This window comes from Gopherus flavomarginatus, chromosome 1 (assembly GCF_025201925.1).
Source record: "Gopherus flavomarginatus isolate rGopFla2 chromosome 1, rGopFla2.mat.asm, whole genome shotgun sequence".
Taxonomy (NCBI): Eukaryota; Metazoa; Chordata; order Testudines; family Testudinidae; genus Gopherus; species Gopherus flavomarginatus.
Genome location: NC_066617.1, coordinates 259,055,153 through 259,079,300, shown reverse-complemented (window position 1 = coordinate 259,079,300; position 24,148 = coordinate 259,055,153). Strand labels below are relative to the sequence as shown.

The 24,148-nt window shown below is 42.2% G+C and overlaps 1 protein-coding gene across 7 annotated transcripts in view; it reads right to left on the bottom strand.

Annotated features, from left to right (window-relative positions):
* Positions 1–24,148, bottom strand: part of GRTP1 (growth hormone regulated TBC protein 1) — a 138,835-nt gene that overhangs the window by 73,960 nt on the left and 40,727 nt on the right. For 4 of the 7 annotated variants that reach the window (XM_050950341.1, XM_050950320.1, XM_050950310.1 and 1 more), the window contains exons 1-3: positions 13,804–14,168; positions 10,915–11,066; positions 5,907–6,065 (exon numbers count right to left, since the gene is read on the bottom strand). In XM_050950341.1, coding sequence (XP_050806298.1) covers positions 5,907–6,065; positions 10,915–11,066; positions 13,804–13,850 — 358 coding nt within the window. In that variant the 5' untranslated portion in view covers positions 13,851–14,168. Of the gene's footprint in view, positions 1–5,906; positions 6,066–10,914; positions 11,067–13,803; positions 14,169–24,148 lie in introns of those variants that run through there. The other 3 variants (XM_050950329.1, XM_050950336.1, XM_050950361.1) reach the window with 3 other exon arrangements.

Here is a 24,148-nt window from a genome sequence, read left to right as displayed (position 1 = left end):
TCAACTTGTTGCAGGATCTTTATTACTCTCTGGAGCACAGTGCACATTCATCCATACAGATTTTTAAACTGATACTGTCCCTTTAATCAAGTTAATCACCACCTACTCAGCTTTAAAGACCCATGACCTAAATTGCAAAAAAAAGTCTCACACCTTCTGAAAAATCAGGCCACTTTAAGAGGTCTCAAGTTGAACACCTAAAAATCACTACTCACTTTTGGAAAATAGAGACCACTATGCAAAAACTGGTCAATATTCTGGCAGCTGGATTTAATTTAAAATGACAACAAAAGCAACTTCACTTTTATGGTGTTCAATACCCAAGGCCACACTAAATTACTTAAATATAACCAAAATGTTTGAATATAAGCAAGTCTAACTACAGCATCCCACACAGATATGCCTGACCTCTGTACATCCTAGGAGATATTTTATCTTACTGCTTTTCCTTCTTAAAGGAAACAGTTTGTTATGACTGACTTCCATGACAAAAACTTAAACTGGGAGAATCTAAGAAGAAAACCGGTAAAAATCATGGTTTGTGCCAGGGAATTCACAGACAAGATAAATTCATTGCCCTAATCACCACTTCTTCCTTTAAAAGTCAATAAATCAGTTATGGAGTCGTGGGACAAGGAAATACTGTAATTCACTTCCCATGTAAATTTAAAAATCAAGGAGAACAATAACCCCAACAAGTTTGAGTGACAGTCTGATAGTTATAGGCTACAGAAAACTTTTTTTGTTTCTGTTGGTAGAAATAGCAGTGTGGTATCTGCATAATCAGAATACTTATAAAAACACACACACACCTCTCTATTACAGTAAAGTTACAGTAAAATGTTCACACACACTACACTGCACATTACTGATTACTTTTTCAGGATCAGGTTAATATCCAAAGAACCAGGCTAAAGACTCTGGCTTGCTGAATGAGGAGCCCTTTTCCTCTGGGTATGCTAAAAAGGGTGACCAAATTTCTAAATACCTATCCTCTTGTTAACACATCTCCTGTGAACGTACTTGATGTGAAAGCTTTTCCATCACAAAAAATTCATATTTTACTAAACCACACACATTTTTCCAATAAAGTGCAATATAAAATCTTATTATTAACAATACAAAAAAGGAATTTGTTGTTGTTCTGTTTAAAACGTTGATTTTACTGGAGCATTAAGCAAGCAGGTCAGGAGATCTCTAGGATGCTGGCTTTTTGTCATATAACCAAAATAAGTTTATTAAAAGTACACTTTGGAAGTTGAGGGAGAGATTAGAGCTGACATTTCAGATATGGTGTTTCCCCTTCAGTTACATAGATGAAAAAGCCTATATCAGAAGCTGATTCAAACAAATGTATTAATTGTACAACTTGAGGAAGGCCCCATGGTTAAAGTGTCAACTCCAATTGTATTTTCCATTGCCACAGAACATTTTACAACAGAGGTGGGGGAAATTTGCCTAATTTTATGAAGGATTTTGACATTACATTACAATTAGTAACTACAGCATCCTGAGGGCTAAGGCCTTTAGAGTATTATACAGTGGTTTAAAAAAGAACCAGGGTACACTAGCTAAAGTGTCTGTGGGAGTGCAGATTTTACCCACTTTTTCTAGAAACGTCAAAACCAATAATCAAGAAACACTGCAAGTTTTCTAGAAGGATGTAGGAAAACTTCATATCCAAGACAGAATTTTAAAAAAATCAGTTTTCCATTAACCTTAATTTGGTTTTTTACATACAGATGGGAAGGTAACATTTAAAAAAAAAAAAAACAAAAAAAAAACCACACAACACACACCCTACAGTTTGAAATAAATTTGACCAGGCAATGAAGACAGTTAAGCCCCAATCATGCAATGAGCTCTGCATAGTCAGACCCTGTGGCCAAGCGTAGCCCCACTGACCTTAACAGAGCTGCACAACGGGCTGAGGTTGAAGAGGGTAAGAGCAGGAGAGGCAGGTTGGGAAGAGGCTAGCCACCCTCTGCAATCTGTTCCTAGTAAATGTTCTAAGTTATATTTTTTAAAAATTAAAATAATGGTGCATTAGTAATACAAACTGGCACAACAAAGGTGTTATCAAATGCAGGAAACAAATCAGCAAAGTAATTCCTTTCTCAATTTATTTCTTTGTTGCAATCCTGATGACGAAAACCCTTTGCACATTTCTCTCTCCTTTGTCATCATTACAGCATTTTTGACACCTCATTCAGAAATAAATATTGAGGCCCAGGACCATGCAGCATGAGATGATGACATTTTTAAAAAACCTGGAATAAGAACTGTAGAAGCAATTTTTGCAGCATTTAGATACAAATATTCAGACCTAAAGCTGAATGCCTTTCTACAGGATTCTGAGACATTTGGGGGATTTTAACAACCAGACATGCATTCTTTCTTCATCTAATCGTAATACATGGATCCTTCCCACTTCACACACAATGCCTATCATCATACTGGACCATCTGTCTAGTTTAATGACAAAAAAGTTACAGGATTAACATGATGGATGCTACATTGTTCTGTTCATTCATGATGCTTTTGGTTGCTCTTCTTCCCCATCCTTGCATTTGGAAGCGGCTGCCATGTTCAGCCCCTAGGTGGAGGCATGGTCAGGTGGCTATCCGCAGTGTGCACTGCCCATGCCCATAGGTGCTGCCCCTGCAGCTCCCATTGGCCACAGCTCCCAGCCAATGAGAGCTGTGGAGACAGCGCTCAGGGCAGTGCACAGAGCTTCCCTGATCGCACCTGTGTCTAAAGCCCAGAGGGACATGCCAGTCACATCCAGGAGCTGCACGGAGCCAGGGAGCCTGCCTTAGCTCCACTGCCCTGCTGACGGGCTTTTAACGGCCCAGTTACAGGTGCTGACTGGGATCGCCAGGGTCTCTTTTTGACCGGGCATTCTGCTGGAAAACTGGATGCCTGGCAACCTTATTTGTAGGTTGTTTACCAGAACTGTAGAATCTTTGTGAGCAGAAAGTTCTTTTAACATATCTACAATATTTAGTATGCTGCATGTGCATTATTTCTGCATTTACAGAAATAATAAAATATACTGTTGTATATCTTCCTCCACTGCAGTACTGCCAACCAGAAGCATTCAAAAATCACAAGTCAGGCCCTCAAAATCATGAGTTTTTAAACATAATAAGTTTGGAGTTCTTTCTACTTGTCTTTGAACCTTTAGGTCCTAAATTTTGTTGCCATTGTCAAGTTGTGGCAATGATTAAAATGAGATTCTCAGATTAATTTTCCTTGCTTTGATGGTGCTAATAGTATTATCTTAGGTAAAACTATTATCTTAGTGCTAAAACAGCAGCATTTTGTGGAGCATGATTGCCAGAATATTTTGAATCACACAAATGACAGACTTGTGAAGCGAATATTAACAAGATTACATACTTTTCGTTACTTTACCTTTTAAATCTATTGCAGCATTAGAAATATTGCAGGAATGCACTGAATGGCTGAATATTAAAATTAAACAGACAAATTACACTGAAATGGCATGCAGATGAAGTCAAATATCTGAATAGTGGACAGGAATACAAAGTTTCATTAAATTTAAAAATTGTGTATATCTTTATTTTTTTTTCCTATCTTCTCCTACCCTCTCATATATGCTCATGTTATTCTTTCACTTCTAACAATTTTTTCCCATGGCCTCTGTCATAACTTAGTCCCAGATTTGGACCTTAGCGTCCAAAATATGGGGGTTAGCATGAAAACCTCCAAGCTTAGTTACCAGCTTGGACCTGGTACTTGCTGCCACCACCCAAAAAATTAGAGTGTTTTGGGGCACTCTGGTCCCCCTGAAAAACCTTCCCTGGGGACCCCAAGACCCAAATCCCTTGAGTCTCACAACAAAGGGAAATAATCCTTTTTCCCTTCCCCCCGCTAGGTGCTCCTAGAGAGATACACAGACACAAGCTCTGTGAATCCAAACAGAGGGACTCTCCCTCTCCGTTCCCAGTCCTGGAAACAAAAGCACTTTCCTCTTCACCCAGAGGGGATGCAAAATCAGGTTAGCAAATCCAACACACACAGATCTCCCCCTGATTTCTTCCTCCCACCAATTCCCTGGTGAGTACAGACTCAATTTCCCTGAAGTAAAGAAAAACTCCAACAGGTCTTAAAAGAAAGCTTTATATAAAAAGAAAGAAAAATACATACAAATGGTCTCTCTCTATTAAGGTGACAAAATACAGGGTCAATTGCTTAAAAGAATATTGAATAAACAGCCTTATTCAAAAAGAATACAAATCAAAGCACTCCAGCACTTATATTCATGCAAATACCAAAGAAAAGAAACCATATAACTTACTATCTGATCTCTTTGTCCTTACACTTAGAAACAGAAGATTAGAAAGCAGAAACTACTTCTCCAAAGCTCAGAGAAAGCAGGCAGACAGAAAACAAAGACCCAGACACAAATTTCCCTCCACCCAGAGTTGAAAAAATCCGGTTTCCTGATTGGTCCTCTGGTCAGGTGCTTCAGGTGAAAGAGACATTAACCCTTAGCTATCTGTTTATGACACGCCCCCCAAATTGCAGACAGTGGGGAAGCTCACTGGCGGCGATTTCCGTCTAGAACTTTAAAATAAACAGATTACTACAACACATGTACCTTTACATATACCATTAAGTATATAACTAACAGACTTTTACATTTTAAGAACACTGTTTAACTACTGAATTCTGGAAAATTGTCTTCTATTTCTTATAGATCTACACAGAGATAAAAGACCATGGCACGGCTGTCACCGGGCTGGGTCAACTGACTTGGGCTTGGGCTGTGGCGCTAAATATTGCTGTACAGACGGTTGGCCTCAGGCTGGAGCCCAAGCTCTGGGACACTCCACCCTCACCATCTCTCTTCCTCTTCTCAGAGCTCAATCCTGTTTTTTCAGTTCCTTATTCGCTTATTCACTATTCATTTTAATTCCCATCATCTCCAATTCTCCCTGTTTGTCTTTTCCTCCCTCTTTATTTCTTCTTATAACTCACAAGCGTTCCCTTTCCTCCTCATCCCAACACAGAGCTCTGTTTCACAGACTGACTTAGCCAGTCACTGCTGTCCTGGTGAGATCCCTGGTTTTACTGCCCAGCATTGCAGAGGGATTGCTCTCATTGCCTTTACTCTCTAGAGGCCACTGGTGAGGCTGACCTTGGACAATCATATTAGTTGCTCCCTCTAAACACCCCTAAACTGCAGCTCACAGTTCAGCAAGGGAATACTGAAGCTTGATGATTTCTGGTCTGGACATTCTTCCTGCAGGAGTCTGGAAATGCAGTTCCAAAATGCCTTACTCAGGTGTGTAAGGCAAAACTCCCACAAGCTGCTGCTAGTATTTTGTTTTAAAATTGAAAGCTAGAAAAAATGTTATTTGGTCAAAGACAAAATTGTTACAAAGTCAAGTCAATTACCCATTGCTAAGATAAAGTTTGGTACAACCCTAACTTAAAGCACCTGATTCTCTCAATAGTCACAAAAAAGAAAAAGAATGCCTGCTGGATCTGTCATCCTAATGAAACAACTTTAGAGCTGTGCTGACACTGAGGACAGCAGTGCACAATGAAACAATCACAGAACTGTGCCAATTTGTGTGTCAGCTTCTTTAGAAAAATGTCATTATTACAGTTGGCTCAGTCTGAATATCAAGTTACTGTAATCGACTTACCACCACCACCCGCCCATTCATTTTAAGTTTGGAAGGAGCATTGTTGAGTCTCAAGAGATTGGTGTTATTACAGAGTTTGTGGCTATTCTAGTTTTCACATTAATCATTATTAAACCACTACTAAACATTTACAGAAAAACAGCTTTACTGCCACACAAAATTTAATCTGTAACTCTTACTTAACAACAGAGTTATTGACTATATGTATAAACATTAGAACATAACCTGTCTTGATTCCTTCCACCAGCGTGTCACTCTTCTCACCCTCAAGTAGTTTATTATAGTATCCAGGGTTTTGTTCCATGTTGGCCTGGGCTCCACTTACAATCATCCAGATCAGCGCACGATGCTCATTGGGAATGCCTTTCCTGATATATCTCTTCACTGCAATGCAACAAACAAAAAGTTATTTTTCTTCTGGAACAAAACAGGAAGTTGAGAGGTTCTAGGAGAACTCTTGACAAGCATTCATTGATTACAATGCTTCCTCTCTCCTCCACGTAAGAGGCCAAAAGTGAAGACAAACATTTAGATTTACTTATCGAGTATGCAGCAAATTTCAGTGGCCAGAATATGCTGTACTATACTCAGAGTTAAAATACAGCCACAAACACACACAAAACCCCAATCTCCCCTCCCACAAAACACACAATTAAGCAGGTGGTTTCCAGTGACTTCAGATTCACCATAGAGCTGTCCTTTTCCACAGGCTTAATGTATATGTACTACAGGGAGAGTGAATTACGATCAGCTGAACACTATCCCATACATTAAAAGTTTTAATTCCCCCCTCCTCCATTTTCATTGTGATGTCCTCTTGGATGGAGATTTGAAAACAAATGGTTTTCTCATTGATTTTTCTCTTTTTTCATTTGTTAAATATTGATTTTTCTTCTTTCCTTGTACTTCTAACAGAGGTTGACATTGTGGTTTTTTGTTTGATTGATTATGCATCAGCATCACTGAAGAGGTTAGCATGACTCTGGGATTAGGGTTTAACAGTTCACAAGTGCTGATGCAAAGCCCAGTAATAGAAACACTAGACCATGCACAAGTGCATTTTTACTCACTCAGGGCTAGTAGCGACTGTCTGAATGACCCTGTTGGAGAGCCAGGAGGAATGAGAGAGAAACAATGGATTTTTTCACATGATAGCTGGAGAGGCTTTTGTTTTTATAAATCCAAACCAAGCCCCCTGCCGCCCCGCTGTTCCCCACCCCTCCCCTACTTCTCTACCTTCAGATTGTTGCCACGTTAATGGGCATCAAATTATAGGTCTAAACTACATGCCAGTATCCTTTTAATACCTCTTCACCATGTCCTCTCTTATTAACACACACTCAAGCATGAGCAACAAGGATACAAGCTTACAGGAAGATTCATTAATACAGGAACAGCTAAAGTAATTACCTCTTAGGAAAGGTATCTGAATACTCACAAACACCTGCTGCTCGGAAGTGGTATTCCTAAAATACTAACCACGTCATTTAAAAGCAACTGTTAATCTTGAAGCTCAAGAAATACTGTAGATATGTACTGCACTACCTCAAGTGATTAGCCCTGCCTAAGCCAAGAGGTATGTATATATGAAAGAATCTATGCATGCCCCTAAAAGTGTACTCACTTGGTTAGGTTGAGGATTATTTGGTTTTATCATAACTAATATTATGCCTTTTTCTTAAAAAAGTCAGTTAAAAATCCCAAAAGGATTATTCCAAAAATGTACTCCCCCTTGTAACTGGTCTCCTCCTGGCATAACTATTTACTCTGAAAGCCTAGCCAGCATCAAACATAAATCTAAATCAAAAGCAGGGACAAGGCTTTGACTTTGGTATCCAGTACAAGGGGACAGCAGCCCTGCAGCTTAACATACTCTCATTACTCCTCAGTGTCGTTGGCCTCATGACAACAAATGTCCTTAGGCTTTCAATGAGAAAGCCCAAGTATAAGGGATATACTGTTGACCACACACCCCCAAACTCAGTTACAAACAAGGCAAGTCCTTTTGCAAATATCAGCACTACACATCAGAGCCTTTTTACAGTGCTGCCTCCCTCACGTCATTATAATGCCTAACATAGTGGATTTTAAAATAAAGCAAGAACTGCCCACCATCACCCAAGAGAAACCCAGACTATTGAAGTGACACAGGAGCTCTAAAAAAGAAAGATTAGTTATAATTTTCCAAAGTATAGTTTTGTTTTCTATAGTTGATAGCCTGCCTCCCAGTCACTTTCCTCAAAAACAAACAAAAAAAAGACACAAGAACATTTGATAGAGTGGAATATCCTCCAATTACAGTACTTGTAACCTCTTTTAAGGAGCATTACATCTTGCATGATTCTTCCTCCCTCACCTGACTCAGACTGCAAACTAAACCAAAGGTTGTGATCCCACAAAAGACTCCAGAAGAGCAGGCCCCTGCATCCACGCAATGCTCCACGGACTATCAAGGTTGGTGGTACCCATGGTGTCATTTGCATGAACAGCAGTACATATAACCTCAGTTTAAACTGAGCCTGCCCACTTGTATAATAAATGAAAAAACCTTTAAGCAAGGTATGTTGTCTGTATAACACTAGTGAAAGGATGATGCCAACCTGAAATCTAGTCCATTCTTTAAAAATGAGAATAAAGTCATTCCAGTACTGCACTTGCCTCTGGCTCACCATACCAGGTTATGTGGATTTACAATAATATTTATGAATATATCTCTCTCTCTGTTACAGGAGAAAAGATCCACAGAGGGAAACAGGATATATTTAAAGTACTGCCAAGTACCTAAATAAGTGAAATTAAAAAAAAAATCCATTTTTTCCAGTATTGGAGATTACTTAGAACAACAACAGATAAGAGAACTGTGACAGAAGTGCAATTTTTAAGTTGAGAGCATTCTCTTAATGGTAGAATTTTCACGTTCACTCAGAAAACTGCTTTTCCTTTGCCTATAGATAAGACAAGGGTGGGGAAATGAAAGACAGCAGGACTGAAATAACTAGGACAAGGTGAGGAACAAGGTAGAGGGACAGCAAATATTGGATGAAGAAAAAGCAAACAGAATGATGATCAAAATTCATATGACCCATCTTTCTGGAACTCTGATCAAGGATAACAGGATATACAGCATAACAGTTGTTAAAGCACCATAATCAGTTTTCTGTCAAGCAGAACAGAACTATGAATGTACACATGCCATGTCAGACACGAGGCATCTGCATGCAATAAATCAACACATAAATATGCCATATTTCCAAATTAATGAATTAGCATTACATCCCTTCTTCTTGTCAGTATGATAGGAATTAGGAGCTTTTCTGGGGCCTGAGGACACATGGGCATGGAACTGCTGAGATATCATACGTTAAATGGTCCTTTGAGGTCCAGTAGAACTACACTACACATTCTGAAAGGGTCTCAGATCTTCTCTAGGGAAGTAGAAAATTAGGGTGTGGGTTGTGGAGGTTCTCAGAGGGACTGTACAGAAGAACTGTAAGTTAAACACTCCTCACTCAGTTTGCATTTGGAATAGACATTACAGGATCAGCAATTCAGACTCCTAAAGCATCAGAGCAATGAAACCAAAAGGTAGGGGTGGGAGGAGATGAAGGGTTCAGAGGATTAACAGACTGACTTGCCACTGTTCCAATGGAAGAGTGATCCTGAAGGATAAGAATGTCCTCACAAACTGGTAACTATCCGTATATGTTTGTGTCCAGTATGGGAATATACCACAGACATGGTGGGTCCTAGTACCAATACCCTGGGGCAAATGTTTGAATCAACACTTTTACAAAATAAAAATAATCTGCCACTTTCCTCCCCCAGCATTTCCAGCTTTAGCAATTTTGGGGTGCCACTGCACAGTGGAGCACGGAAGATTTGTCATTAATAATGTTTGTTTACAGTAACTCCAAACAGACTGCCTCAGCTCTGCTGTATTCCTTTATATTGATCACATTCTTTCTAAAAGTGTACTGTAAGCAATTTTGATTATCTTTAGTAAAAAGTTAATAACTGAAAAATTGATGCAACAGCCATCCAGGATCCTCTCTATTGCCATCATGCTTCACACCCTTCATCCACACATCAGATTTAATGGAACCCCTAATTCCAGAAACAGTGGCAGAGATTTTACAAGTATGATGCAATACTAACACTATAGTAAGAGCTATAACTTTTGTTGCTGTATTGCAGTAAACCCCCAAAAGTAGTAAGCGAAGCCTAGTGCTGAAGCACACCTCTGAGGATTCAGGTGCAATTCAAGGGCTTGTCTACCCAGGGACATTCAGGAAAATTAGTCCAAATTAACTTTTTAAGTGGATTAGTTGAATTAAACTAAACCATATTAAGGCTACTTTAATGTTTGTGCTGGGCACCAAATAGGATCCCCAGAAAGGAAATACTGGACACATCATTAAGTGCAAAGGGAAAATTAAGTAACTTATAAAGAAAAATTTCGCTCCCACAAGGTAAAGAAGAGAACTTGCAGCCTCACATGATTCCTTGCCCACAATACCTCCCTTTAATTACATTTCCCCACTCCAGTTTCACACCCTAGACTTCCATACACTAGGCTATTGCAAGAGGTTTTCCTGCTTTTTGAACTGGCAATTAAGAGTTCTGTTAACATCTTCTCAAATATTTGCATCTAGCTTTTCTGTTAATTTTACTTTTTCCGCTTTTAAATTTTGATTATTAAGTCTTAGCACATAATAGTGCTTTTTAGCCGTAAGACTTCTGCCATCTGTGAAAAGGGGGTTAACGAGGCACAGAAAACTAAAGCAACTTGCAAAATGTCAGAGAACGAGTCAATGGTTTGCCAAACCTGGGAGAAGAACTCAGATCTCCAGTTCTTTACACTTTCTGCTGCACCATGCAACTATCCTTTAATGAGGTCACTTGAGTACACAAATATGTAAAGTACTATAAGCAATAGTAACAAAAATATCTGGTCTCTCACAGGTATAATCCTTCTTGATTATAGACATAGTGACTAAGACATTATGATGCACATCAAATAGGATTACCCTCTTGTGAGTTTTAAATCAAATCAATTATCCCTAGAACAACAGCACGTTTGTTTATGTATTATTACTGAATTCAGTCTGTTATTACTTAGGAGCAGAAAAGACATTTAGTATTGTGTTCTCAAGTGCAAGCCAATTTAAACTTAAGTTCTACTCTTAACACTGATTTACATTCAGGTTCAATAAGATACAAACATATAACTTACCTTTTAAACTTTTCTGTATCCTATTATTCCCCTTTAGAAGCTTTGACCATTTTATTGCTCTTCTAGTGAGTATCACCAGATATCTAGAAAAGAATTCTTCATATGACACATAATCAAAGTCTTTTGGCCTTTCAAATCCATATGGATCAACCCTACAATATAAAAGAAGTTATTGTACACAAAATTTCTCCACATACAGATTTAAAAAGTATGCTTTAGTAAACTAAATTCTGGTGGTATTTCCAGAGCTGCGGAGAGTGGGTTTGGGAACCGGTGAAAAACATTTTTCAGGCTCCCCGGAAAAGGTGGACCGGCTAAACAGGGCCGACGAAGCCAGGGAAGCTGGGCCCCCTTCCAGAGGCCCCGGTAATTTGTACTGGCTTCCCCCTATTCTTGTTGGCCCTGGGTATTTCTGAAAAACAGTTATAGAAAATACAAAACAACAAACTGGAACGTATGTAAATTTATGGGCAATGCCAGACTTCATTGCTTTTGGCAATAGAGAGATTCAGAGACGAAGATTATTTTGTAGACAATTGGCTTAAACTATGACTAATTGGGAAGAGGTTTTCATAATACAGAAAAAATAGGCAATAACAAATGCAACGAATATAGATTGCAAAGGTAAGAGTCTATGGTTCAAAGATGCAAAAAATTAGTTTTTCCACTAGTTCTGTGCTAGTAAAAACCAATAGTGACAACTGATTCAATTACAAAGATGACCTTAAAAATGTGCCTTTTTTTGGGTAACTTTTTGGCAATAACCTATTTAAAGAAAAATACTCTTTGAAAAGTGACTACGTAGTAATGGCCCCCATTTCCCCCTTCACCAGATCTACTCCATGTATGTGTTTGGCATCAGGTGTACTTATTTACAATAACTAGGGTTTTTTGTTTTTACAATTTTTTATTCCCATTAGCAATGAAGAACCAACATTGGCTATTGAAAAGTGAATTGGATATTATTCTGGCTCATACATCAACTGAAGTGATGATAGATCCCACCTGTGCAAAATACTGCGTGTGGAAGGACCATTACACTTGCCTCAGTGAAATCAATGGGTCTTTGCCTGGGCACAGGGATCCACTCATGCAGAGCAGCTTGCAAGATATCACAGCCTAAATTCCAACTGAGAGAGCAAATTAGCTCTCAGTTCCACAAGTCCAGCCTCCAATAATGACACATGGAATTGGACGAGTGTAACCATAGGGAAAATGTGACCCATTGAATCTTTTATTGGTGGTGATATATGAGTCAGAAGAAGCACTACTGGATGTTCAGACCCACTGAGTTTACAGGGCTGGCAGTTAGAAAAAAAATCTTTCATTTGTATGCTGACCAAATCTGATGTGGAATCAGAGAGACAGATACAAACATTGAACCCTATAATACAGTTTTTAAAGTCACTAATCATTTAGTTAAGGTCTTGCTCTGAAAAGGGTTTTTCTTCCCATTAGTTTTATAATTAAAGAAACCTTTCACACTCACACACACAGCATTAAGACAATTCAAGAAAGCATGACACTTTGACCCACACGTCACGTTTAGGATTCTGATAATGAAAGTACAGAACACAAATTCATTTCATAGTTCAGTCTGACTGTTGGGAAGCAGGAAGGAGACAGGTTTCAAAAATAATGATGATATTCTCCTCAACAGTTAGGTAATCCCATATCTATAAGCACTGTGCCTTACCCGACATCCTGGGTGGTCTCCTGATTTCACAAAATTTTCTTGTTTGTTGTTTAACAGAAGCTTGTATGTATGTCAAAGGCATTAATCTATTATTTTTAAGAGATTCTTTGTTCCAGTGCATCACTAATGGTTTCTTGGAAACCAAGAGAATGACACTGACAAACTTCCCTTCGGAATATACTCATCCTCTCTAAACCCCCACAGCATGACACCCTTCCAAGCTTTGTTTTACAGTAGTTAATATTCACATTTCTATATTTACTATCTCTAACCTTTCTAGCAACAGGTATATGTCATTAATACAATTATACAAAACTGTTTTACATCTATTTATGGAGAATGTCTTAGAAGACAGATATTTAATTACTCCTTATTAAACTATTCCAAAGTCATTTTTCCATAGACTTTGCTTTGCCTCAAATCCTTTGTTGTTCCATGTAAGAAATTGATTGAAAAGATACCACTTTGAAGGCCCACTCCCTAAAAAAAGTCTCTCTTTCCAAGGACTGAAAGTTGGGTTTCAGGGATCCTGCTTTTTTTCCCTTCTTCCAACAGAAGAAATAGTTTAAATATTAAAAAATAAGCAAATGATTTAAAAAAATTTTAATTGCTACACCTCCTTTCAATTTTTATGGGCATTAAAGGTTATCTACCAAGAGAAAATCTTAACAGAACATATGCCCCCGTGTAAGAGGCTTTTGAATGTTAATCTCAATTCTGTTTTGTTTTTTTGTTGGGTTGTTGGTTTTTTGAGGGGAGGGGGGTCGACTTTAGAGCTATTTAATCCAGTGAAGCGCCAACATACTATATTGCGATATGGCCCTCTCCAAGTGAGAAAAACCTCAAAAACATGGGCTTAGGCTATTGCTAATTATTAAGGAAAATCTCCGTGGTGCTCTCTAGCTGTAACAGCGGGAATGAGGGTAATTCTGATCAATAAGTAAAATCACAGCGAAAGTGCCATTTCTTTGGGGAAAAACACCCGCCAAACCCGCCTTCAGCACAGAGCCAGCCTTTGCCAGCGCCCTCGGCTTGAGCCCAGACTCCGGAGGAGTCTCTCTGCTGGGGGCCCGCTCCCCGCCTGCTGCGCCCCCGGCACCTCCCCAAACACACAGGGAAACGAAGGACAGCGCTAGGGCGTGAGCGCTTAGCAAGGAAAGGCCCCCTCCCCCCGCCAGCCCGGGCATGTGTACCTGGCAATGCCGGACCCAGGTTCCCGCGCGCCGCCTTCGCCCTCCATGGCCGGGCAGCGCTGGGGGATTCCCCGGCAGAGACGGGTCCGCGTCGCGCTGGCCCGGCGGCGGCTGCAGCACTAGCCGCGGGTGCGGACCCGACTGGAGTTCCTCCCCGGGCCGCTCCGGCGGGAGCGAGCTCGCCTCACACAGGGCAGCAGCGGCGGCAACAGCGCCTCCCCCGCCGCCGCCCCCTCGGGACCGGCCCCATAAGGGGCAGAGGCTCCAAAGTTCAGCCCCTCGGCGCCCCGGGCGCTCCTTCTTCCTCCCCCGCGAGAGCTGCCGTGACACGCAGGGAGCTCCCGGGCCAGAGGCGGGGCGGCTCGGCTCGGCACGGCGCAGCGCAGGGGCACGGCAGCTGCCCACGGCCGGCCCCCACCGGCCCACCTGGGCTGTCACCTGAGGCGCTGCTGCCCTCGGGAGCCCAGCGCCAAGTTGCGGAGGCTGCTGGGACTGCAGCGCAGCGCCATGCAGCCGCCTCCGGGGCAGAGCCCTTGTCTCCAGTGACTCCGCCTCACCTGCCCTGCCGCCGCTCTTCCCCTGAGTCCCGACTCTCAGAGGGGCGGGATCCCGGGCCCCGCCCCGCTGGCTCCTGTGCAGCCGGCAGGGAGTGAGCGGGCGCTGCAGCCTCTTCCCGCTTCCCCGCCCGCACTTGGGGCCCAGCCTCCGTGGCAGGGGCAGGGTCAGGGTCGGGCTCTCGCCCTGGCGAAGAGGGGACGGTGCCTGGGCTGCAGCGGAGCTTATCCGGTTGCAGCTCGCGGTGCTCCTGAGACCGGCCTCGCCTCTCTCGCTGCAGCGTGGGACTTGCCCAGCCTTGCACCCGCACCCGCACCCACCCCCACCCCCACCTGTGGCCCCCTGCGGACCACGGGAGTTTGGCTGCAGATCCTCTGAGTGGGACCAGGCGGGAGGATGCCCCCAAACTCTCGCACTTCACTGGCTCAGCAGCTGCAGGCTTCACCTACCCAGGATGGCACAAAAGGTTGGTACAAAGAGGAGGGAGAAAAACTATTCTCTTCAGCCTCTAAGGATAGGACAGAGGTACACCTGGAGGAACTTTGGTGCCAAAAGATTAAAAATGCTGCATACAATATTTTAAAATTCTGCAAAAATTTTGTCAAAACACCACCATATAATCACTAGTTTCAATTATTTTGATAATTTATTACAAAATACCCATCATCAATTATATCTGTAACATTACCAGACACCTAGCAACCCTACCCCTGGCCCACACACTCACAACCCCTACCCCTGCACACACACCCCCAACCCAGACACTCACAGACCCTACCCTCCTACAGCCCAGGGATCCAGAGGGAGAAACAGCCTGATGCTGGGTCCCAGGCTTCCATGGCATTTCTTGTGTGCCACCACCTCCCTCCTTCAGGGCATGCTGAAAACTGCAGCTTCAGGCATGGTGCCAAATTGGTGTGGCCATACTGAATGAATGGTGTGAGCATAACTTTATATGACTTAAACATGGCTGAATGGCTGCGGAGGATCCTGGGAGCAGGTCCACTTTAAACAGAAGCAAATTTAGTAAAGGACTGGCAAAGTCTGCATGTACGATCAATATTGAACTTATTGGTCAGCAAATATGGGCCCATGCAAAAGTAAATATAAAGTTCCAGCATGGAGCACAGGTCCACCTGGTTTTAGTGACCTTACAGCAAGTACATGCAGAGAACCAAAGTGAATGATTGCTGAGTGAGTAAACTTGGGATGGGGTGATGTTCATTCGGTACCACCACCTCCAGCCCCTTCGAAAACACTAATTAGGTAAAAGTAATAACCACATGCCCACTGGGCATGCTTTTAAGACATGTGACTCCTTTAAGGAAAAAGAGTAAAGCAAAGTAAATTACTGTGGTTGGGATTCCTTAACTAATGCTTGAAGAAGCAATGCTGCTAGACAGAGTAGCCAAAACTCTGCTCCGTGGGCTTGAGTAGGACTGTGAACCAGAGGGGTCTCAAGGCAACCAAGGTCTTGCGTCAAGAGAATCCGAGAAAGACCAGAGGGCTGAGGAGAACAGACCTGGAGAGAAGAAGGCATCCATAGAATTGGTAACCACCTTCTGTTTGCCAAGCAGGAACTGCGTGAGGCTAGCGCAGGGCCTGTTTGTGTATGTTTGTGAAAGAGATGATTGCTAAGAGGAAGGTATAGCTCTTAATGTGTAGTTCTTAATGTCTAACATAGGAGTTATGTGCTTAATGTAACCCTTTACCGCTTGTGTAATTCCTTCTCAATAAACTGCTGTGTATTGAAGATAATTATTGTGGACCTTTTTCACTGGTATGACAGTAATCCACCAGGAGCCAGAAAAGATCCATTTCAGGGGTAGTAGCACCCCCTGTTTTCAAGTTCCTTCCCTTCCCTCTAGCTTTGTCTTCTATTTGCGAGCTGGTCTCTGCCAGGTCCAGCAGCCCCTAGTGGTACAAACATCTCTGCAACCCGTTTCGGGGGGAAGGAAATTCTGCACATCCAACATTAATTTCTGGAAAATTCTGCATTGCGCAGTAATGCAGAATTCCCCCAGGAATAAAGAGGCAATGGGCTTAAATTTCAGCAAGAGGTTTAGGTTGGACATTAGGAAAAACTTCCTATTTGTCAGGGTTGTTAAGCACTGGAATAAATTGACCAGAGAGGTTGTGGAATCTTCATGATTGGAGATTTTTAAAAGCAAGTTAGACAAACACCTGCCAGGGATGGTCTAGATCAGTGGTTCTCAACCAGGGGTCTAGGGCCCCCTGGGGGGCTGCCAGCAGGTTTCAGGGGGGCTGCTAAGCAGGGTCAGCATTGGACTCACTGAGGCCCAGGATAGAAAGATGAAGCCCCACCACTTGGTACTGAAGCCCTGAGCCCTGCCACTGGGGCTGAAGCAATGTAGGTCCTGTGGCACAAGGCCCCAGGCAACTGCCCTGCTTGCTACCCCTTAATACAGGCTCTGGCTTTTATACGCAGAAAATCAGTTATTGTGGCACAGGTGGGACACAGAACTTTTATAGCATGTTGGGGGTGGGAGGGGATAATCAGAAAGAAAAAGCTTGAGAACCCCTGGTCTAGATAATACTTAGTCCTTCCATGCGTGCAAGGGACTGGACTAGATGGCCTATCTAGGTCTCTTCCAGTCCTGTGATTCTATGACTGGGACTTGCACTGAGCCTAAATAACAAGGTCTTGTAGCGCAAAGCAGGGGGGGTTCTGCATAGGGCTTTTTGTCCTCCCACTGAAGTGGAAAACAAAACTCACCAGCAGGCATCTGGTCCCTTTGTGCCATTTCCCTAAGGACTTTATGTTAAGCATCCTTATTTTTGACCCCCAGCCTTCTGGCCCAGTACTGGAGCTCCCTGCCTATCAGTGGCCAAGTTCCCCAACATGCAGGATTGGGCCCTTTAGGAGATGCGAGAGCTCAGGATCATGTCTAAGGGGCTTATGTATTTTTCCCTTGTCACACACATAGATGAACTCTAAGTACCAGCCTTTCATTGATGCTAAAAGCAGAAACTCCTAAGCTGCCAGGGCAGTTTTAGATTCTGTACTCCACATGGCCCACCCACACAGAGCAATTTGCAGGATTGGTTCATTATACAGGCTGGTTTCAAAGAGCAAAAGTGCAACGTGTATGGCAGAAATATCAATTGCATTTTACAAAGTAACCAAAAACAGGTCTCTGATTTTTCTTTTTTTTTTTACTTTAAAAAAAATCTATGTAATATTGTTTGTTTTTGTTGTGTTTAAAAACATGTATTGTTATTTTTGAAATTTTTTTTGGTTTAGTAGTTGCAATGAATTCTTCTTCCCTCTTAGGTCTTAATCCTACAGTAGCTGCATAAATCTTTGCAGGATCAAGGCCTAAGTGAATTGCCCAAGGCCACACAATCCTGCCCTTGGTCACACTGGGGCAAACCCACAGAGAGCCCCACTGAAGTGGCTGTGGTTCAGCACAGGTGCAGATGTCTGCATCTGGCCATGTAGAGCCACTTGCAGGATCTAACCTTCAAGCATGTGAATAGTCCCATTAACTTCAGTGTGACTATTCATATCAGTAAGTTACAGATCAGCATACGGGTTTGCAGGATGGGAGTCCTGTTTTAAAAAGTGGCCTCAATTTTGGCAGCCCAATGTTAGATACCTAGGACATGATATTCAGAGGTGCTGAGCAACCACAACTCTTGCTTACTTCAATAACAGTATGGATATTCACCATCTCTGAATATCAGACGCAGGTATCTATTTTAGCACCCAAAAACCAAGACACCAAAATTACCCCCAATCCTGTAAAGATTTCTGCATGCTAAAAATCAATGGGCATAAGTTTTTTCAGGATCAGGGCTAAATCCTGTGGTATAATAGGGAATAGAAGACAGACTTACTGAATCCCATCCTCTGCTTTAACTACAAGTCAGTCCTACCATCTTTTCACTATACTTTGTCTCACAGAACTATTATAAATAGGTGTCATTTTGATAATATTTCAGATATATTTTGAATGTTAACACGATTCATACATCCTCTAAAATTGTTTTAAAGGATATTTTTTCTGCAAGAGAAATCTCATTGAAATACTCACAAAAAAGGGAGAGAGATTTCTAGTGCTGTCTTAAATTCTATTCAAATAGAAGAAATTTGCCTCCAAATGAGTGAGACTTGGCACCTATATTGGTTTTGAGCATTTTTTTTTTAAACTCTAAGTCTGGTATCCTCTGCTTCTGCAGCTTGTGTTTTCTTTTCCCCCTGAAGAGCTGACTGGCAGTAAAAGTCAATGTTTTATTATGCTGAGATGATAATATTATTAGCTAAAGTTTTTATTTACTTATTTTCTACCATCATGTAACAGACTAAGGGCCAGATAAAAATAATAACAGCAGCCAATGAATTTTCCCTGTTTCCCCAACTGCTCTGTCATTGCAAAATCTGCAGCACACTGTTTCCTTAAAGAGTGTTTTCCTTCCTTCTGTGACCTAGAGCAAACCCCACTGCAATAACCAGTCACCTGAAACATACATCTTAAGAAACTGTATGAGAGAACAGTAGCAGTGAAATTATATTCCTGCCTGTGCATTTTTAATCAAGTCCTGACTTTCCAGCAGGCAAGCTCTTAGAAAATTACAATTACTGCCAGAGAAACATCATCTAGTCATGGAATCAGCAAGCAAATGGTTGCTGAAGAGACTGGCTGATAGGATTTCACAAAGGAGATAAACAGTTGATCCCTCCCACCATGATCATCAAGGAGACTGCCTCCTATATATGATCAAAGACGACATACTACACAGAAATATGGACATGGTTCAGCTCGAAAGGCATAAAAAGAAGGGGAGGGGAGAAGATGGTGTTATTCCTCTTAAGTGCTTGCCTGAAAATATAAAGTTTGCTGCTAGCCCAGCAAAACATCCTTATCTTCATGAACTCTGAAAACCAAGGAAATAGCTGTAAGGTTGTGCATAAGCATGGGTGTAACTTTACTCATGTGAGAGTAGTCCCTCCCACTGAAGTGAACAGAGTAAAGTTATGCACATGCTTGAGTATTTGCAGGATTGGAGATTTGCAGGCTTTGAAATAGTTTAGGGACAAAGGGTAAAATGTTTATAAGTGCCTAAATCCCATTTTTAGATGGCAAAGAGTATGTCTATAGTGCAGCTGCCTCCCTGCCTGGGTAGATGGACACGTGAACTCTATTTGAAATAACATGCCAAAATTAGTAGTGTGGAGTTTGCAGCACAGGCTAGCCACCTGAGCTTGGACCCAGGGCTCAGGCAGGCTTGTACTCAGGTGGCTAACCTGTGACATCACCTGTGCTGCAATGTCCAAACTGCTATTTTTAACATGCTAGCTTGAGCAGAGCTAGAATGGGTTTGTGTACCCATGCTGGGAGGCATGCTTCCAGCTGCAACGTAGATACACTGTTGGGCACTTCACAGCATAAAGATTGAGACTCCTAAAGAACAGATTTTCAAAGGTATTTAAGCACCTAAAGACAGATTGAAAATCCCACTAGCTGCCTATCATCAGTTTTCTTTCTTGTTTGTGTGTACATGTAGAATGTTGTCATCATTTGGTTCACAGCAAGGAAGTGTTAAATCCAAAGCCTGTTTTGCTTGACGTTAAAAAAGCCCAAAACGTTTTCTATTAGGTTTAAATACACCATCCCACATACTGTTTTTATTGAAGACAAATGGCATTTTCCTCCAACATTTATGTATTCATTTATAGGTATTTCTATAGAATTCACCATAACCTATCTGAACACCTCTCACAAATTAAAAAAAAATTATCCTCACAACATGTCCTTTGAAGTAGGGAAGTAGTATTATCCCCATTTTACAGGCAGAGAAACTGAGGAACAAAGACCACAGCCCCAATCATGTGAATTACTCAGATGCTAAAATTAAGCATATGCATTTGCAAGATTAGAATCACAGAAATGGTGGGGTAGAAAGGACTTTGAGAGGTCATCTCGTCCTATCCCCTCCACTGAGGCTGGTCTAGATTTACTTGTTCTTTCCTGAAAGCTATTTGTCTACTGTTCTTAAAAACCCCCAATGATGGTGTTATAACCTTAGTCCCAGATTTGGACCTTAGCGTCCAAAATATGGGGGTTAGCATGAAAACCTCCAAGCTTAGTTACCAGCTTGGACCTGGTACCTGCTGCCACCACCCAAAAAATTAGAGTGTTTTGGGGCACTCTGGTCCCTCTGAAAAACCTTCCCTGGGGACCCCAAGACCCAAATCCCTTGAGTCTCACAACCAAGGGAAATAATCCTTTTTCCCTTCCCCCCTCCAGGTGCTCCTGGAGAGATACACAGACACAAGCTCTGTGAAACTACACAGAGTGAATCTCCCTCTCTGTTCCCAATCCTGGAAACAAAAAGTACTTTCCTATTCCCCCAGAGGGAATGCAACATCAGGCTAGCAATCCAACACACAGATCTCCCCTGATTTCTTCCTCCCACCAATTCCCTGGTGAGTACAGACTCAATTTCCCTGAAGTAAAGAAAAACTCCAACAGGTCTTAAAAGAAAGCTTTATATAAAAAGAAAGAAAAATAAGTACAAATGTTCTCTCTGTATTTAGATGATACAACACAGGGTCAATTGCTTAAAAGAATATTGAATAAACAGCCTTATTCAAAAAGAATACAAATCAAAGCACTCCAGCACTTATATTCATGCAAATACCAAAGAAAAGAAACCATATAACTTACTAGCTGATCTCTTTGTCCTTACACTTAGAAAAAAAAGACTAGAAAGTAGAACTACTTCTCCAAAGCTCAGAGAAAGCAGGCAGCCAGAAACAAAGACCCTAGACACTCAATTCCCTCCACCCAAAGTTGAAAAAATCCGGTTTCCTGATTGGTCCTCTGGTCAGGTGCTTCAGGTGAAAGAGACATTAACCCTTAGCTATCTGTTTATGACAGATGGTGATTCCACGCTCTCCCTTGGAAGCCTATTCCAGAGCTTAACTAACCCTATAGTTGGAATTTTTTTCCTAATATCTAACTTAAATCTTCCTTGCTGCAGATTAAGCCCCTGCACCCACAGGCAGCCAAGCTCCCTGCCCTGCCCCCCAACGACCTCACCTCCTCCTCTGCTTCCTCCCCTGCCCCCCCGCCTCCTCCCTGAGCATACCATATTTCCGCTCCTGCCCCTTCCCCCCCAGCGCTTGCCTCACATGTTGGCTTATATTTAATTTGCAATCCACTATAACCCCTAATTCTTTTCAGCAGTACTACTGCCTAGCCAATTATTCCTCATTTTATAGTTGTGCATTTGATTTTTTTTCCTTTCTGAGTGTAGGACTTTGCACTTGTCTTTACTGAATTTCATCTTATTGATTTAAAAACAATTCTCCAGCTTGTCAGGGTCCTTTTGAATTCTAGCCCGGCTCTCCAGAGTTCTTGCAACCCCTCCCATCTACATATTTTGTAAGCATACTCTCCACTCCATTATCCAAATCATTAGTGAAAATGTTGAATAATCCTGGACCCAGACTGACCCCTGCGGTATCCCACTAGATATGCATTCCCAGTTTGACAGTGAATCGTTGATAGCTACAGTATGCTGAGTAGTCTTTCAACCAATTATGCACCCACTTTCACAAGTAAAGACAACTGCACCTATATTCCCCCTCTGTGGCCCACGAAGGGCACCCACTCTAGGCGTCAGCTGTTGCCTTTCCTCAGCTTTTCTCCACAAACACTTTGTGGCAAGTAGGGGTGTAAATCTGTCCTGTAGTAGCTTGCCACGCACTAAGTGTCCCTGTGGTGCCTGCTGTGGGCACAAAACGCTCTCTAGTGCACTTTAATCTACTTCCATTTCAAAGCAGGGTAGATCAAAGCACACTGGGGAATTTGTGCAGCAGCAAAGCAAAGCTAACTGCAAAAAGCCAAATTCAAGCACTTTGTTTTCCTGGACTTTCAGACCAGCAGAGCTTTGAGCATGGAGAAAATGCAGTGCTTTTTGGCATCAGTTTTACTAACATGTCTCCTCAAAGCTTTCATGTTGTTAGTAAATATGTTTGCTAAAATTTGCCCCACTTCTTCTGCCATGTGGAGCATTTGAAACATTAGTTTCACTTTGGGTACTGGAAGATAGGAGGACAGACTTGCGAAAACATAGAAAAGATAAATTATGAAATTAAAAATGCATGAAAAGGGAAAATAGATCCTTAAACACACTGTGAGGGAACAAGTTGATGTATGAAAGACTATTAGTAACATTTTAATTATTATTTGTATTACCAGGACCCCATTGTGCTAGGCACTGTACAAACAGAACAACATGATTGTCCTTATCCCTAAGAACTTACAATTTAAGACAAGAGACAACAGATGGATACAGCCAGGTGGCGAAGTACAAGGAAACAATGAGAATGTATTGGTCAGCATGACAGGCAGGGGTCAGAGCCAGGGTGAAAGTGGGCCACTACAGAGTACCAGTAAGAAGCCGGTACTGGCCCATATGCAGTCAAAGTTAAAGCACTGCCGTGGCCCCTTTTGCCCCCTCCCTGGTTGGTGACCATGCCCATAGTGACCTTACCAGCAGGGCTGCCAACAGGGGGGAGAGGGGCAAAAGGGGCAGTTGCCCCAGGGCTGGCAATTTAAAAGGGCCCAGGGCTCGCAGCAGCAGCTGGAGCCCTAGGCTCTTTTAAATTGCTGCCGGAACCCCAGGCAGAACAGGCCAGGCAGTGTGGATGGGCTGGCTGCGGGAGGCTGACCCCCAGCCCCACCTACTTCCACCTGAGGCCCCACCACTTCTGCCTGAGGCCCTAACCATCATTCAGTTTTTGTTGGCATTATGGCATAGAGTTTTAAGGAGGGTTTTGAAAGAGGATAATGAGGTGGCTTTGCAGACGTTTATGGGGAGCTCATCCAAGATTGAGACACAGCATAGGAGGAAGCACAAAACTGCTTGTTTGAGAATTTAACGAGAGGGCAATGAAAGCTAATATCACTGGCCATTTAAAGAGGAGAGTCAAAATCTTGAAAGTGAAGGAGAGATGATACATAGGCCATGAAGGGCCTTGAAAGTGAAGACAAGTAATTTATGTTTGAGAAAGTGGAACCAGTAGAGGGATGACATGTTGCAAAGATCATTTTCCTAGCCCACCACTTTGAACAACAATTTGAATGGATAGGAGCGGGGCAACATACTCAGAAGAATCAACAGGCCTGTCAGGAAACCAGATCCAGAGAACAGAAAAGTGTGCTGTTTGCCAGGAGCAAGGATATAAGATGTGGACTTGAAGCTGAAGAGCATCCTGATGGGAGTGGGGAAAAAACCACTGATTGTGCTGTATGTCAGAATGAATGACACTGCTAGATTCCCATTGGAATGGGCCAAGAATGACTATGCTTGACTGGGTAAGACACTGAAGTAGAAGGGGAGGGATAGCTCAGTGGTTTGAGCATTAGCCTGCTAAACCCAGGGTTGTGAGTTCAATCCTTGCAGGGGCCATTTAGGGATTTGGTCCTGCTTTGAGCAGGGGGTTGGACTAGATGATCTCCTGAGGTCTATTCCAACCCTGATATTCTATGATTCAAGTGATTGTCAACAGAATACTTCCACTCTCTAAAGGAGAGTGAAAGTATGACAAGGTAATGAAGATAACTAAAGGATTGGTGCTAATGGATTGGGACCATTGAAAGGCATTAATTGAAAGAAGACTTCTCAACTGATGGCCTTCACTTGAGTACCTGGAGTATTAATCTTTTGCTAACAAGGATGTCATGATTGATAAGAAGGACTGTAAGAGAGGGGAGAAGGCTGGGAGAGACTCTCGAAATCTCCGCTCCTGACTTCA